This window comes from Cucurbita pepo, chromosome LG07, assembly GCF_002806865.2.
Source record: "Cucurbita pepo subsp. pepo cultivar mu-cu-16 chromosome LG07, ASM280686v2, whole genome shotgun sequence".
NCBI classification, from domain to species: domain Eukaryota; kingdom Viridiplantae; phylum Streptophyta; class Magnoliopsida; order Cucurbitales; family Cucurbitaceae; genus Cucurbita; species Cucurbita pepo.
The window spans coordinates 3,824,770-3,839,546 of record NC_036644.1 but is presented as its reverse complement, the minus strand read 5'-3'; the positions used below and the strand labels follow the sequence as shown (position 1 = coordinate 3,839,546).

At 42.5% G+C, this 14,777-nt stretch overlaps 2 protein-coding genes across 2 annotated transcripts; both read right to left on the bottom strand.

Moving 5' to 3' along the window:
* Positions 1-214: 214 nt before the first annotated feature.
* LOC111798801 (glutamate receptor 2.6-like) lies at positions 215-2,553 on the bottom strand. The gene is made up of 6 exons (XM_023682135.1): positions 2,298-2,553; positions 1,954-2,189; positions 1,600-1,872; positions 976-1,150; positions 530-906; positions 215-448 (listed from the first exon to the last, which is right to left on the bottom strand). Exons 1-6 carry the CDS (start codon positions 2,551-2,553, stop codon positions 215-217), a joined length of 1,551 nt encoding a protein of 516 aa, XP_023537903.1.
* Positions 2,554-10,074: 7,521 nt separating this feature from the next.
* LOC111798106 (glutamate receptor 2.8-like) lies at positions 10,075-13,913 on the bottom strand. Its single transcript, XM_023681075.1, has 7 exons — positions 13,654-13,913; positions 13,052-13,287; positions 12,628-12,974; positions 11,740-12,436; positions 11,346-11,658; positions 10,834-11,234; positions 10,075-10,747 (listed from the first exon to the last, which is right to left on the bottom strand). Exons 1-7 carry the CDS (start codon positions 13,907-13,909, stop codon positions 10,172-10,174), a joined length of 2,826 nt encoding a protein of 941 aa, XP_023536843.1. The 5' UTR covers positions 13,910-13,913; the 3' UTR covers positions 10,075-10,171.
* Positions 13,914-14,777: the final 864 nt, after the last annotated feature.

The window sequence follows — 14,777 nt, the reverse complement described above, 5'->3', positions numbered from 1 at the left end:
GATGGACTTAGCAAGTAATTCAAGTTTGGTGAGGTGCCAACAGGATTACCGTCTTCCAACCTAGAGAACTCATGGTTCGGGTCATGGATCGAAACATTCGATGGACTTAGCAAGTAATTCGAGTTTGGTGAGATGCCAACCGAGTTACCGTGGTTTGCTTGAATCTTGTTGTCTACTACTTATGGAGGATTACTCTTTCTAAATGTGTATGAAGTCAAGTCTCTTTTGTCGTAGATTCTGAGTAGTGCTCGAATTTTACTCTTAATGGAGGAGTTGGAGATTTCATTGGCGGTGTGAGAGGCTTCAGAAAAAGCCATGCTCTGTTCTTGGAGTTGGCTTTTGTTGGAACGATCATTGAAACTCCGGACTCTGTGAACGGCAAGGTGAAATCAACGTACCTAGATCTATTTTCTACGATGGTTAAGTCTCCTACTGCACCGTCGTAGACCTGTCCATAAACCACACATTCACCGATACTTTATTTTAGTCCACAGAGTTGAAGTAATAAAATGAATACAAACATACTGACCCCTGTGTTTACTTGCATGATGAGATCATCGTAGGAACCGGCTCTAGATCCATTCGGAAGTGCAAAGGGAATGTAATCAAACGGAAGGGCGTATGGAAGCGCTTCTATTACCGCATCGAACACGTCCCTACAATACCCTTCCACCTTCTTTCCATTCACTCTCACGAACTCACTATACCCTTCCTTCACCGGAACCCCAATTCTCAACCTTTTCCCTGCCGTCGGAAACTCCCACCCTTTCGGCGCCGCCGCCGTATTCCCCGGCCAGATCACTGTCATATTGTTACTCAACAACCCCTTTTCAGGGTTCCAAAGCCCAACTCTGTTTCCCCCATTACTATTCACATTCACAATCTCAAATTCTGCCGATTGCNATTCTGATTATGCTGGTGATTTGGATAAGCGACGATCTACTACGGGTTATTTATTTACTATGGCTGGTGGACCTGTTTGTTGGCGTTCAACATTGCAGTCTACTGTTGCATTGTCTACCACTGAAGCAGAGTATATGGCAGTAACAGAAGCTTTTAAAGAAGCTATTTGGATGCATGGTTTGATCAATGACTTGGGTATTTTGCAGGAACATATAGATGTATTTTGTGATAGCCAGAGCGCTATTTGCTTGTCAAAAAATCAAGTCCATCATGCTCGTACAAAACACATTGATGTCCGTTTTCACTTTATTCGAGAAATTATTAGCAAAGGGGATATTCGGTTATTAAAAATTGGAACAGCTGATAACCCTGCTGATATGTTGACAAAGGTTATCACCCGTGAAAAGTTCTGGCATTGTTTAGATTTCATCAACGTCGGAAGGGAGTAGTGTGTTGACATGGTAGCAACCAAATTAGCTATCAACTTGGAGATCTTATGACAAGGTGGAGATTGTTGAACACTGTCATAAGCCCTATTCTCTAGGACCAAGACCTATTCTCAAGGTCTTTTTTTGGCTGGTTAGTTTATCTTTAGGTTTAACAGAAGGCTATATAATGCCATTCTTTCTGCTGTTGAAATCATCAAGTTTTGAGTGTCATATTGTATGTCTTGAATAACTTTGGTGTTGTGAGTACATTTGTTCCGCTTTCGGCGCACAACACCCTCATCATTCCAATTTCGTTGGCCTTAGCGAATAAACGAATCGCCAGAGACGGCAACATGTGCACCAAGAACACTCTGGTCGGCATTGTCATCAATTTGTAAAGCTCTTCCCCGATCTGATCCTCGGTAGCCGTTGGATCAATGATGCTCTGATATGGGACGCGCGCATTCACACCCTGCAATGCGTGGATCAAGTAGGGTGACATCCCATCTCCAAATTCATCGTCTTGGTAGATCAGAACGAGCTGGATAGATAGATAGAAAAAATAAAGATTAAAATGGAGGGCAACCAAGTTCTATAGCTAAAAGGGTGATTTAACACGTACTTGTCTCCAGTTGTAGAATTTGAGCAGGTCGCTAATAGCGGCAACTTGAGCAGAGTCAGTGTGGGTGAGACGAAAGAAGTAAGGGCTGCGGTGGGAGGCGAGAGCGGGGCTGGAGGCGGTGAAGGTAAGGATGGGGACATGAGCTTTGTGGGCGAGATTGATCACGAAGTTGGTCTGCATCGAAGTGGTTGGCCCCAAAATTGCTTCAACTTGATGGTTGTTTATGAGGTCAAGAGCTGTTCCATCAAGGGATTGAAATTGTTTGATGATTAAACATTAGAAAAGTTGGATTTTTGCATAGCTTTAAATGGCAGTAATAAACAGAAAAGGCAGAGATGTGGAACCTGCAGCCGCCGCAGCAACGACATCGCCGGCGGAGTCCTTGGGGTGGAGAACAATCCTAGTGTTGTAGTGAGGGTTAGCTTCATAGAATTCCGACAGCGACATGTGGATGCAGGTCAGCCCCACCTTCCCGACCCAGGTCTCCATATCCAACACCACCCCCACGCTCAAATTTTGAGCCTCCCCTGCCGTCGCAACCAACAAGACGCAGGCTGCGATGAAGGACAGAGGCCGGTGGGTGACCTGATCTGGGTTCATCTTTCCGGTGAGTCGCCACAGGAATGAGAAGAAGGTTTAATGAAGGGTTGTTGGTGAAGGGAAGTGATGAGAAAAGGCTTCATTATATATTGACCTTACGCCATGAAAGAGAGTGGCGAGATGAAAAGGCGTCTTCTCCTCGCTATTTTTCTTGTTTTTTTTTTGTTTTTTTTTTTTAATTTTTTTATTATTATTTTTATTTTAGGAATATATATATATATATATATATATATATATATAATTTTCATTCATTTTAGTAAGAAACAAATAGTAATTTATCTTAAAAAAATTATCTTTCCACTATTTTAAAAAATTTAAAAATAATCCTACCGTTAGTATCATGTTTTAAAATAATACTCATAAATTTTTAAAACTAACGATAACACTCTAATTGCAACGGACTCCAATTAATTTTTTTTAAAAATACTCGATCGCCAAAAAAGGTGCAAGAATTCTGGCAAGGTACAAAGGTTTGGGAAGTCTTGGAAACTGAACGGATCTACGATCATAGGTATATTACATATGAAACTGAATGGTTATTTCAAACTGAACGGGTATTCTGCATCAATAGCTACTAGAGAATGCTCGCCTAACTGAAAAGGGGTCTAGGAGGTGTGTCAACTGTAATGCTCTCAAAGAAAAAAAAAAAAAAAAAAAGANGAGCATTTTACCCTTCAGTCCATTATAGGGGTCTTGAGGGTTCCCCACATAATACCAGCAAAAGAGAGAAGTGTGAGAAAGAAGGTTGAGAGAAAGCTTGAGAAAGAAAAGTGAATCGCCGGAATCCTCGTCGGAGAATCGTCAACGAAATTCATCCCTTGCTGAAACTTACACTCTAGAGTTCCTTCTTGGAGGGAAGCAAGACTCGTGTTGGTGAGGTTCCTTCTTTCGTCAAGATCCGGAAGAAATCCGCAAGGTAAGATCTCGAACGTTACTCTTCATATATGAGATCTTCATTTGGAAATGGATTGTTAAAGTCTACCATCTTCATCTAGGGAAGATCCGCCATTGATCTTGTGAGGAAATCGGACGAAACGTCGAGATCTGAGAATCTTTCCAAGAACGGTAAGGATGTTATCGGACCTCTTTCCGACGCTCATAACTCGTCGTATGGTTAAGTAAAAATCAAGAAAAAATATTGGCACGTAGGTTGAAGTATGATCTAAAACTTTGTTGAAGAAGTCACTACGGTCTGGATTAAGAATCGAGAGATAGAAAAATGGGAAGAACGTCAGAAAACTAATCATAAACCTTATTTTTCTGCTAGGAGGAGAGAGAAGCCGCCGACATGCCACGTGTCAACCGGCTAGAGGACCACATGCGCCAACCACCTTCGAACACACGTCGAACGCCGCCTGGGAAAACGCGGCTCCGGCCTTCCTGCGACACGCGTCCCCAGCAACGCAACCTGACCCGCGTCCCTCGGCTGACTCTGTACCCGCGCGGCAAAACGAACCGAACTGACGACCCACGGTCCACCCGAACCACTGCTTCCAAGCCGAACCGACGACCAGTGACTGCAGAAAATCCTGGGCACGTGACACTCGCGCGTGGAACCTGCGGGTGATTGCACTCGGCGCGTGGCTAGCCAGTGGAAGCGCGTGTAAGCCCGTTTTCGACCCGTTCGACTTCTGTTTTTCCCAATTTTCCTCCTAATTCCAATCCTAACTCCATTTTATATGAAATAGGACTTAATTGACGAAAAATCACTACCTTTCGATACGCCAATTGTGTGGAAACGCTACGTAAGGGCACGCATAATCCAGGTAAGTCACCACACGGAATTTTAGGAAGTACTACTTGTAGGAGTCGCTTGGAATGCATGCATGCTAGTTTAATTNTCGCCGACATGCCACGTGTCAACCGGCTAGAGGACCGCATGCGCCAACCACCTTCGAACACACGTCGAACGCCGCCTGGGAAAACGCAGCTCCGGCCTTCCTGCGACACGCGTCCCCAGCAACGCAACCTGACCCGCGTCCCTCGGCTGACTCGGTACCCGCGCGGCAAAACGAACCGAACTGACGACCCACGGTCCACCCGAACCACTGCTTCCAAGCCGAACCGACGACCAGTGACTGCAGAAAATCCTGGGCACGTGACACTCGCGCGTGGAACCTGCGGGTGATTGCACTCGGCGCGTGGCTAGCCAGTGGAAGCGCGTGTAAGCCCGTTTTCGACCCGTTCGACTTCTGTTTTTCCCAATTTTCCTCCTAATTCCAATCCTAACTCCATTTTATATGAAATAGGACTTAATTGACGAAAAATCACTACCTTTCGATACGCCAATTGTGTGGAAACGCTACGTAAGGGCACGCATAATCCAGGTAAGTCACCACACGGAATTTTAGGAAGTACTACTTGTAGGAGTCGCTTGGAATGCATGCATGCTAGTTTAATTATCTTAGGTCGTCTTTCCATGATAGTATGTAGGTAATTGATTATTAAAAGTAAGATGTATTGTGTGAATTATTATTAGAATTACCTGAGTATTGTTGTTATGCTTTAAGTTCCGGCTTATTATGTATATGTATATTTCATGCTGAAAGGAGGATGGGAAATTGTGAACTCTACGCTCCGGGAGTTGATGGATGTTATGGTCTCGTTGAGTTTGTATGTTTACTTTGCATGAATATTGTACGATGATGTTGGATGATAGTTTGTATGTACTCAATTAATTTTCATGACCCACATTTATGATTAAGTCTAGGGATTCGTGGTTAGAGTAACAAGACACTAAGTATAGACCTAACCTTTCCCCTAAACAAACTACTTCTAGGGAACCCTTAGGTTAACTGTGTGCAATTGGTGTTAACGCTTCGTGGGAGACCAGGGGGTTCCTGATCAGGACTCATCTGCTCTAAAGCCGTTTTAGCATGGGAAATGGGAGACCCACGTTGAAACGAACCATTTAGCTGGATGGGAATGGGGGAGGTAGCCCTCCCCGAATGATGGGGGATTATCATGGGACTAAGGGGTTGCAGCTCACTTCCTAGATATGATGCCAGGTAGTCTCATAGCCAGTCAAACACAAGATGGCATAAGGGAACTCTTAAGGTATAAATGATTGGACGAAGTACCAAAGAAACCCCAAGGAGCTAAGACCTGAACTAGATGTTCTAAAGCCAAAGAATAAGACCGTGGAAGTTTGTTGTAATTGGGATGCGATAAGAGCCTACAAGTAGGTGGCTTATTGAGTATAATTTTATACTCATTCTTGCTATACCTTTCTTTTTCAGGTACGTGAGGCAATGGGTCAAGAGAGGGCGCGTTGAACGATGTGGATTGTCACACAGGGAGCGTGTCCCGGGGCGTCAGTTTGGTCTTATGGATTAGTACACTTTTGTCTTTCGTGTTTCTCTTCTTGTTTTTACCTAGACACATATGTCCTCTTGGTAATGAAACGTTTTCCTTACGAAATACATGAAATACTTTTGAAATAAGGTTTCCCTTGAAATTCTTGCATACACGCTACACGTCATAGTCATTGTAAGTCACAACTTGAGGTAAACTTTTTTTTTTTTTTTTTTGGGTCGTGACAAATTTGGTATTAGACACCAGGACATAGGTCCTATAGACACTTAGGTTAGAGTGTTGTATCCTCTGTGATGTGCCCATAAATCACGTGCCGCTCGCGACCAGATAGTCTCATGAATCTGAATTGCGAAATTAAGAGCTGAGTTGTTAAATAGAGAATTTTTCATGACTGTTTTCTTGTATTGTACTGCACACTTCTAGAGGTTGAACCTTGAATGAATTGTAACCGAAAATTTTCTAATGTGGTAGCTAAATGGCACCAAAGAGGTGTAGAACCTATCTCGGGCCAGGACCTAGAAGGGGAAGAAGAAGAGTCGCTCAGGACACTGATGTCCCGTCATCTGAGGCAGAACAACCTGTACCTGAACCTCAAGAGGAGGTTGATGAAATGCCCCAATGGTTTGAGTGTCCTATACCATGGGCACCAAGGTCAGGAATGAGTCAAAAGAGAGCAATGACTCAAGAATTACCCGACGAAGACTCTTATGCACCTCCTCCTGAAGCAGTCCCACCGGTGTCCACCAATAATGTAGAGGTTCCACCTAGGCAGCCAACAACTAACCTCACTACAAATGTACTACAGGCATTCATGTTAACCTCTATGGAAAACCAGGCTCAGGTGACTTAGATGATGCAGACACTGGTCACTAACCAGACTACAATGTAACAGGCAATACAACACGCAACGATGCAACAGACAGCAATGCAACAGGCAGCAATGCAACAAACAACATTGCAACAGACCAGAGACTCTGGGACTATGACTGTGGAGTCTTGTTATCTTAAAGACTTCCAGAGGCAAAACCCGTCTTCCTTTGAAGGTGACAAAATAGACCCCATTGCAGCTGAAAACTGGCTTGAGGCTATGGAAACAGCCTTCTTTTACATAAATTGTCCGCTGGAATATCAGGTTCATTGTGGAACTTATATGTTGAAAGGAGAGGCTCATTTTTGATGGAATGGTGCTAAAAAAAATGATTGCACCACTTGGAGAGCGTATTTCTTGGTGTCAGTTCAAAGAGGCCTCATTCGCACATACTATCCAGTCGTTGGTAGAATGAAGCTGCAGGCAACATTTCATGAACTGAAGCAGGGTGACCAATCTGTGGAGGATTATGATCTAGAATTCAATAGATTGGCAAGATTCTCCCCTATATATGTCAGCAGGGTGACCAATCTGTGGAGGATTATGATCTGAAATTCAATAGATTGGCAAGATTCTCCCCTATATATGTTAGTACTGAAGAGCTTAAGGCTGAACGTTTTATCGCTGGTCTAAGGGAGAACATTAGAGGTTATGTGGCCTCTCAGGCATCAACAGATTACACAGCAGTCCTCAAAATGGCGACCCTCATTGATGCGCATCGTACTGACAAATTACAGTCAGGTTCAGCCCAAGAATCCCATATCGCAGTTCAAAGGAAACAGGTAAACCAGAACTATCCCAGGACTGGCAGACCACCCCGTGGTGGCACTGCTAATCGTGGAAGAGCCCCAACACAGAATAGGGACCCATGTCCAAAGTGTCAGCGCCCTCACCTATAGTTGTGGCCAGACAGGATACTTTGTAGCAAACTGTCCTCATAGGAGAGATCATAATACTAACCGACCTGCAGTAAAGAATCAAAGGGGTCGGGGTGCCCAAAAGCAGCAGGGGCGAGCTGTAGCCCATGCAACCACAGGAAGGCAAGCCGACGCGCCTGACACAGTTGTTACAGGTACACTACCCATCTTTGGTCATTTGGCTTTGGTACTATTTGATTCAGAATCCACACACTCGTTTGTGCCTAAGGAATTCATTGACTTAGCGCACCTAGAAAAAGAACCCTTAAAGATCATTCTATTAGTGTCCACCCCTGCACACGAGTTATTAATGACTACTCATAGAGTTAAGGGAGGTAGTGTGACAGTGTCGGGACGTGTCATAGAAGCTGCTTTAATAGTATTAAGCATGCATGACTTCGATGTCATTTTGGGTATGGATTGGCTAGGCGAGAATCGTGCTCTAATAGAATGTGAAACTTGAATAGTTACTCTCAGATTCCCGTCAAGGGATAGTTTTACATATAAGGGAGCCGCTTTCAAAAGAACCTCAGGCGTCGTAACTGCACTAAAGGCTAGAAAGATGATCCCTAGTAGTGCAAGCGCATTTTTAGCGAGTGTGACCTTAGACAGCAGAAATGAACAGACAGTCTCGTCAGTTCACATTGTTGGAGAATTCATTGATGTTTTTCCTGAGGATTTGCCAAGTTTGCCCCCTGTTAGGGAAATTGACTTCGTGATCGACCTAGAACCAAGAATTGCGTCGATCTCCAACGCACCCTACAGAATGGCACCTGCAGAACTCAGGGAATTGAAGGAAAAGTTACCGGAGCTATTGAATAAGGGTTTCATACGACCCAATATATCGCCCTGGGGAGCCCCTGTTCTGTTTGTCAAGAAAAAGGATGGATCCTTGCGCCTGTGTAAAGACTATAGAAAACTGAATAAGGTCACCATAAAGAATAAGTACCCCTCCCGATGATCGACGACTTGTTTGATCAATTGCAGGGAGCAACGGTATTCTCCAAAATTGACTTGAGGGCAGGATATCATCAATTGAGAATAAGATAAGAAGATATACCCAAAATAGCTTTCAGAAGTCGCTACGGACATTATGAATTTCTCGTCATGTCCTTTGGACTTACCAATGCACCAGTTGTCTTCATGGAGCTAATGAACATGGTGTTTTAGAAATTCTTAGACATTTTTGTTATAGTGTTTATTGATGACATTCTGGTGTACTCCAAGTCAGAAGTAGAGCACGAAGGGCATTTGAGAAAAGTTCTGACCGTACTGAGAACACAGCAACTGTACGCCAAGTTTTCCAAGTGTGAGTTTTGGCTATCTGAAGTAGCGTTTTTGGGTCATGTGGTGTCAAGCAGAGGAATCACAGTGGACCCAGCTAAGATAGAGACAGTGATGAAGTGGCCAAGGCCGATCACAGTCACTGAAGTATGGAGTTTTCTAGGACTAGCTAGATATTATAGAAGGTTTGTCTAGGATTTCTCCAAAATATCTTCGGCGCTAACTCAGTTGACCAAGAAGGGCAAGCCCTTCGTGTGGACATTAGCTTGCGAACAGAGCTTTTAGGAACTCAAGGAGAGGTAGGTGACAGCACCAGTCCTCACAGTTTCAGATGGTTCAGGGAATCTAGTGGTGTACAGCGACGCATCGGGAAAAGGTCTAGGATGCGTGCTCATGCAGAAGGGTAAAGTGATAGCTTACACTTTTAGACAACTGAAGGAATATGAACGAAATTATCCCACTCATGACCTCGACTTAGCAGCGGTGGTATTTGCACTGAAATCATGGCGACATTATCTGTATGGAGAGAAAATTCAAGTATTCACTGATCACAAGAGTCTCAAGTACCTATTTACGCAGAAGGAGCTTAACATGAGACAGAGGAGATAGTTGGAACTAGTAAAGTATTATGACATCGAGATCCTGTATCATCCAGGCAAGGCCAATGTCGTGGCGAACGCATTGAGCAGAAAGGCGGTTCATACTTTCGCGTTGATCACTAAGCAGGAAAGAATACAAGATGAGATGAAGAGGGCTGGAATCGATGTTGTAATTAGAGGTGGTACTGCTCAGATAACACAAATGAACATGCAACTCACCTTGCGAAAACAAATTATTGATGCTCAGAGGTTTGATGAACACCTTGGAAAAGTGTGGAATCAGATAGAGACAGAAAAACCAGTGGGGTACTCAATCTCTTCAGACGGGGGCCTACTGTGGAAAAACCGCTTGTGTTCCCCGTGACAAGAAAATTTTGAAAGATATTATGACGGAAGCTCACAATACTTCTTACACGTTCCCCTCTAGAAGTACAAAGATGTATCAGGACCCAGCTAAGATATTATTATAAAATGGATATCAAAATTTCTTTTAAAATATTTTCATTCTATTATTAGTATTTATTTTAATTTTGGGTTAACTCCAAAGTTTAATATTCCAATTCACCCCTATTTTTTCAAAAATACATTAAAAAAAACTTCCTAAAATCCCAAAGCGTAAATCCCAAAGGGTACTTCTAACTCTGAGGAACTATTTCCATTGTTGTATGGACCACCATTTCTACGGTTTGATTACTTAGATTCAAATCTTCCGATCTAGAGAACTCATGGTTCGTGTCATAGATCGAATCATTCAATGGACTTAGCAAGTAATTCGAGTTTGGTGAGGTGCCAACCGGGTTACCGTGGTTTGCTTGAATCTTGTTGTCTATTACTTCTGGAGGATTACTCTTTCTAAATGTGTATGAAGTCAAGTCTCTTTTGTCGTAGATTTTGAGTAGTGCTCGAATTTTACTCTTAATGGAGGAGTTGGAGCTTTCATTGGCGGTGTGACGGAGCGTGTGTTGTTCTTTGTGAAGGAAAATGATGAAGTAGATGAGGAGGGAGATGATGGAGGCAGTACCGGTAATGAGGAATAGGCCCCAAAAGCTGCCTAGGTTCAGTCCGGAAGAAGTAACTTTTGGTATGGAAGACCATGAATTGCCTTGATCACCAAACCATTTCATTTGTAGCTGGTTCATCTTCTTACTCTCTATCACATTTAACATCGCTCTTGATATGTCTGCCACCAATGGTGAGCCAATGGGAAATGCCTGTTGGCATCATCATTATAAACATTAAAATAAACACCCTAAAATAATTGTGTGTTCTAATAACAGGAAGAGAGACAAAGACTTACAAATCCAAATCCATCAGTTTTGTATGTGGGATCAGCCGTAATGTATTTATTAGGAAACTTGGAAAGGAAGAGCTTAATGTAAGGGGTTTCATCAAAAGCAGCATCAATGCCGCCATTGGAACCTCCTAATTTTAGCAACGTGTCGAGTTCCTCAGGAGACCTATAAGACTTGAGATTCTTAATCCCCACAGAGGTCAACAGCCCCCAAACAAATGAACCTTCTAGATATCCCACCGACGACTGCTTCGTCAACAACTCATTTATATTTGTAATGGTGGGTTGTAATTGTTGCACTGTCAAAAGAGAACTTAAGCTCGCCGTGTAGCTTTGAGTTAGAACGAACACCACGAAGAACCATATCACCACCACCAACCTAGCCAAATTGCTTATCAAAGTCTCCCCTAAGAGTACAAAACAAATGGGTCAAAATATATGAATAAATAATTAAATATACTTGAAGATGGATTATAAATTTAGTTCATCAAAACAAATGAGTCTTTAAAGGTGGTTACTTTGGGCGAAGACCATGGTGCAAAAGGAGAACCAGAGGCTGGTGCCGATCTGATGAGAGGGAGGACCACGAAAGTCTGGGTTGATTCGATGTTCGAGAATCCAAACCACAAATCCCATGAAGACGAAGAAGCATAAGCTTGTGATCCAAAGGTCTAAAGTGAGAGGCTTGAGAAAAAGCCATGCTCTGTTCTTGGAGTTGGCTTGTGTTGGAACGATCATTGAAACTCCGGAGTCTGTGAATGGCAAGGTGAAATCAACGTACTTGGATCTGTTTGCTACGATGGTTATGTCTCCTACTGCACCGTCGTAGACCTGTCCATAAACCACACATTCATTAATACTTTATTTTAGTCCTCAAAGATGAAGTAATAAAATGAATACAAACATACTGACCCCTGTGTTTACTTGCATGATGAGATCATCGTAGGAACCGGCTCTAGATCCATTCGGAAGTGCAAAGGGAATGTAATCAAATGGAACGTCATACGGAAGCGTTGCTATTGCCGCATCGAACACGTCCTTACAATACCCTTCCACCTCCGTTCCGTTCACTTTCATGAACTCAATGTACCCTTTCTTTACTGGAACCCCAATTCTCAACCTTTTCCCTGTCGTCTGAAAATCCCACCCTTTTGGCACCGCCGCCGTATTCCCCGGCCAAATCACCGTCATCGTCTCACTCAAACTCAACAACCCCTTTTCAGGATTACAAAACCCAACTCTGTTTCCTCCATTACTGTTCACATTCACTATCTCAAATCCTGCCGATTGCAGTTGCCCATTCACGATCTCGTAATTTCCAGTCAGCCCTATGAACTTCGTCTTCGACAAGGCTTCCCGAATTTTCTCCCCGTTTCGAGAAACCCCCAAAGTTCGAAGATCTGTTAGATTTTCAGATCCATTCTGGTTTTCGAATGTGAAGTTTTTGACCCCTGTTTTCTCAATTGCCATTGCCAGTGCTCGAGCAGCATCGTAGGCCCACAGTCCGAAGATGTCTAAATGTGGATCGTTGAGGACAAAATTTTCCATTATGAATTTTCGTTTCCATTTAAGTTTGAAACGTTCAAGCTCCATTGATTTTGGGACATATGTCCAGGGTTTTCGAATGTGAAGTTTTTGGCCACTGTTTTCTCAACAGCAATTGCCAGTGCTCGAGCTGCATCATAGGCCCACAGTCCGAAGATGTCTAAATGTGGATCATTGAGGACAAAATTTTCCATTATGAATTCCCGTTTCCATTTAATTTTGAAACGGTCGAGCTCCATTGATTTTGGGACATATGTCCTCACTCCCAAAGCTCCTTCCATGGACTTCAAAACAGAGGAGCTCATGGAATCGAGCAAATTCGCGGTGGCATCAGTCAAAATCCAAACGTAGCCTTCCCTCATCATTCTAATTTCGTTGGCCTTAGCGAATAGGCGAATCGCCAGAGACGGCTGCATGTGCACCAAGAACACTCTGGTCGGCATTGTTATCAATTTGTGAAGCTCTTCCCCGATGTGATCCTCGGTAGCCGTTGGATCAATGATGCTCTGATATGGGACGCGCGCATTCACACCCTGCAATGCGTGGATCAAGTAGGGTGACATCCCGTCTCCAAACTCGTCATCTTGGTAGATCAGAACGACCTGGATAGACAGAAAAAATAAAGATTAAAATGGAGGGCAGGCAATCCCTGTAGTTAAAAGGGTGATTTAACACGTACTTGTCTCCAATTGTAGGCTTTGACTAAGGCGCTGATAGCGGCAAGTTGGGCAGAGTCAGTGTGGGTGAGACGAAAGAAGTAGGGGCTGCGGTGGGAGGCGAGAGAGGGGCTAGAGGCGGTGAAGGTAAGGACGGGGACATGAGCTTTGTGGGCGAGCTTGATCACAAAGTTGGTCTGCATCGAAGTGGTTGGCCCCAAAATTGCTTCAACTTTATTGTTCTTTATAAGGTCAACAGCTATTCCATCCAGGGTTATTTTCAAAAAAGGATTGAAATGAGTCAGTTTTGATTGGTTTAATTGATGATTAAACATTAGAAAAGTTGAATTTTTGTAAAGCTTCATAAATTAAAGAGATTTTGGTAGTCCGCATTAATTTAAAGATTAATCTTAAATTTATAAACAAAGAATAAGGTTAGTCAAATATTTAAATTTGTTTAATTAATATTTTTCAAAATATATTGACTTAATAGATATAAAAATTAAAATGAAAGAACTCATTAAATATATAATTTAATTTAATATTAGAAAGTCAACGAACAGGTCTCCATTTTCACAAAAATTGAAAAAAAAAAAAAAAAAAAAAAATGGGAAGAAAAGGNAACCTGCAGCCGCCGCAGCAACGGCATCGCCGGCGGAGTCCTTGGGGTGGAGAACAATCCTAGTTTTGTAGTGAGGGTTAGCTTCATAGAATTCCGACAGCGACATGTGGATGCAGCTCAGCCCCACCTTCCCGATCCAGCTCTCCATGTCCAACACCACCCCCACGCTCACGTTCTGAGCCTCCCCCGCCGTCGCAACCAACAAGACACAGCCTGCGATGAACCACAGAGCCCGGCGGCTGCCCTGATTTGGGTTCATCTTTCCGGTGACTCTCTATGAGAATAAGGTTTATTGGTGAAGGGAAGTGATAAGAAGGTTTATATATTGACCATACGCCATGAAAGAGACTGCACAGACTGGCACAGAGGTAACAAAAACTACTTAACATATATATTATATATATTTTTGTAAATAAAGTATAGAAAGGTAATAATTGGAATAATTGAAGCGTTACGTACAAAAATAAAAATTTAAAAAAATATATAATATTGGACTAAATATATTCTATGGTAACACTATTGGAAGTTTTTACTTGTGGATAATACTTGTTAATCAAAGGAGGCCACGTTGACCAAATCAAAGCCGCAAATAATTTGATTATCATGCAAAATTAATTATGGAAGCGCCTGATTTATTGGACCAAATCAAAGCCCTTGTGGTCCTTCTGTTTTAACCGTCCACGTCACGGCAGATGAAAATACATTAAAGGCATGGATTTGAGCCACGTGGAAGGAAATTTGCCAAAATTTAAGAAAAAAGTTTGATACACGTGTTAATTATAAATGTGACGTGTGTTAAGACCACACAACAACCGGTGCACATGTTAATTATAAAGGTTTATATTGATGCTTGCCAAATTTAAGAACAGAGTGGTGTTAAAGGTTTATATTATATATAATTATATACCGTGTTTAATTTTACTGGATATAACTTTTTACTATACATAGCTATTTAAAAACGAGAAAACAACTTTTCTGAACGAGTTAATTGACTCTCCTCTCAAAGAGGGAAAAAAGTGTCAATGTTAATATCTATGGAAAATGACTCGAAAATGACCTGAAAATAAAAGTGTTTAAGTTTTGTATTTTAACTAAACATATGTGTCAAATTCATCAAATTTGAGCGT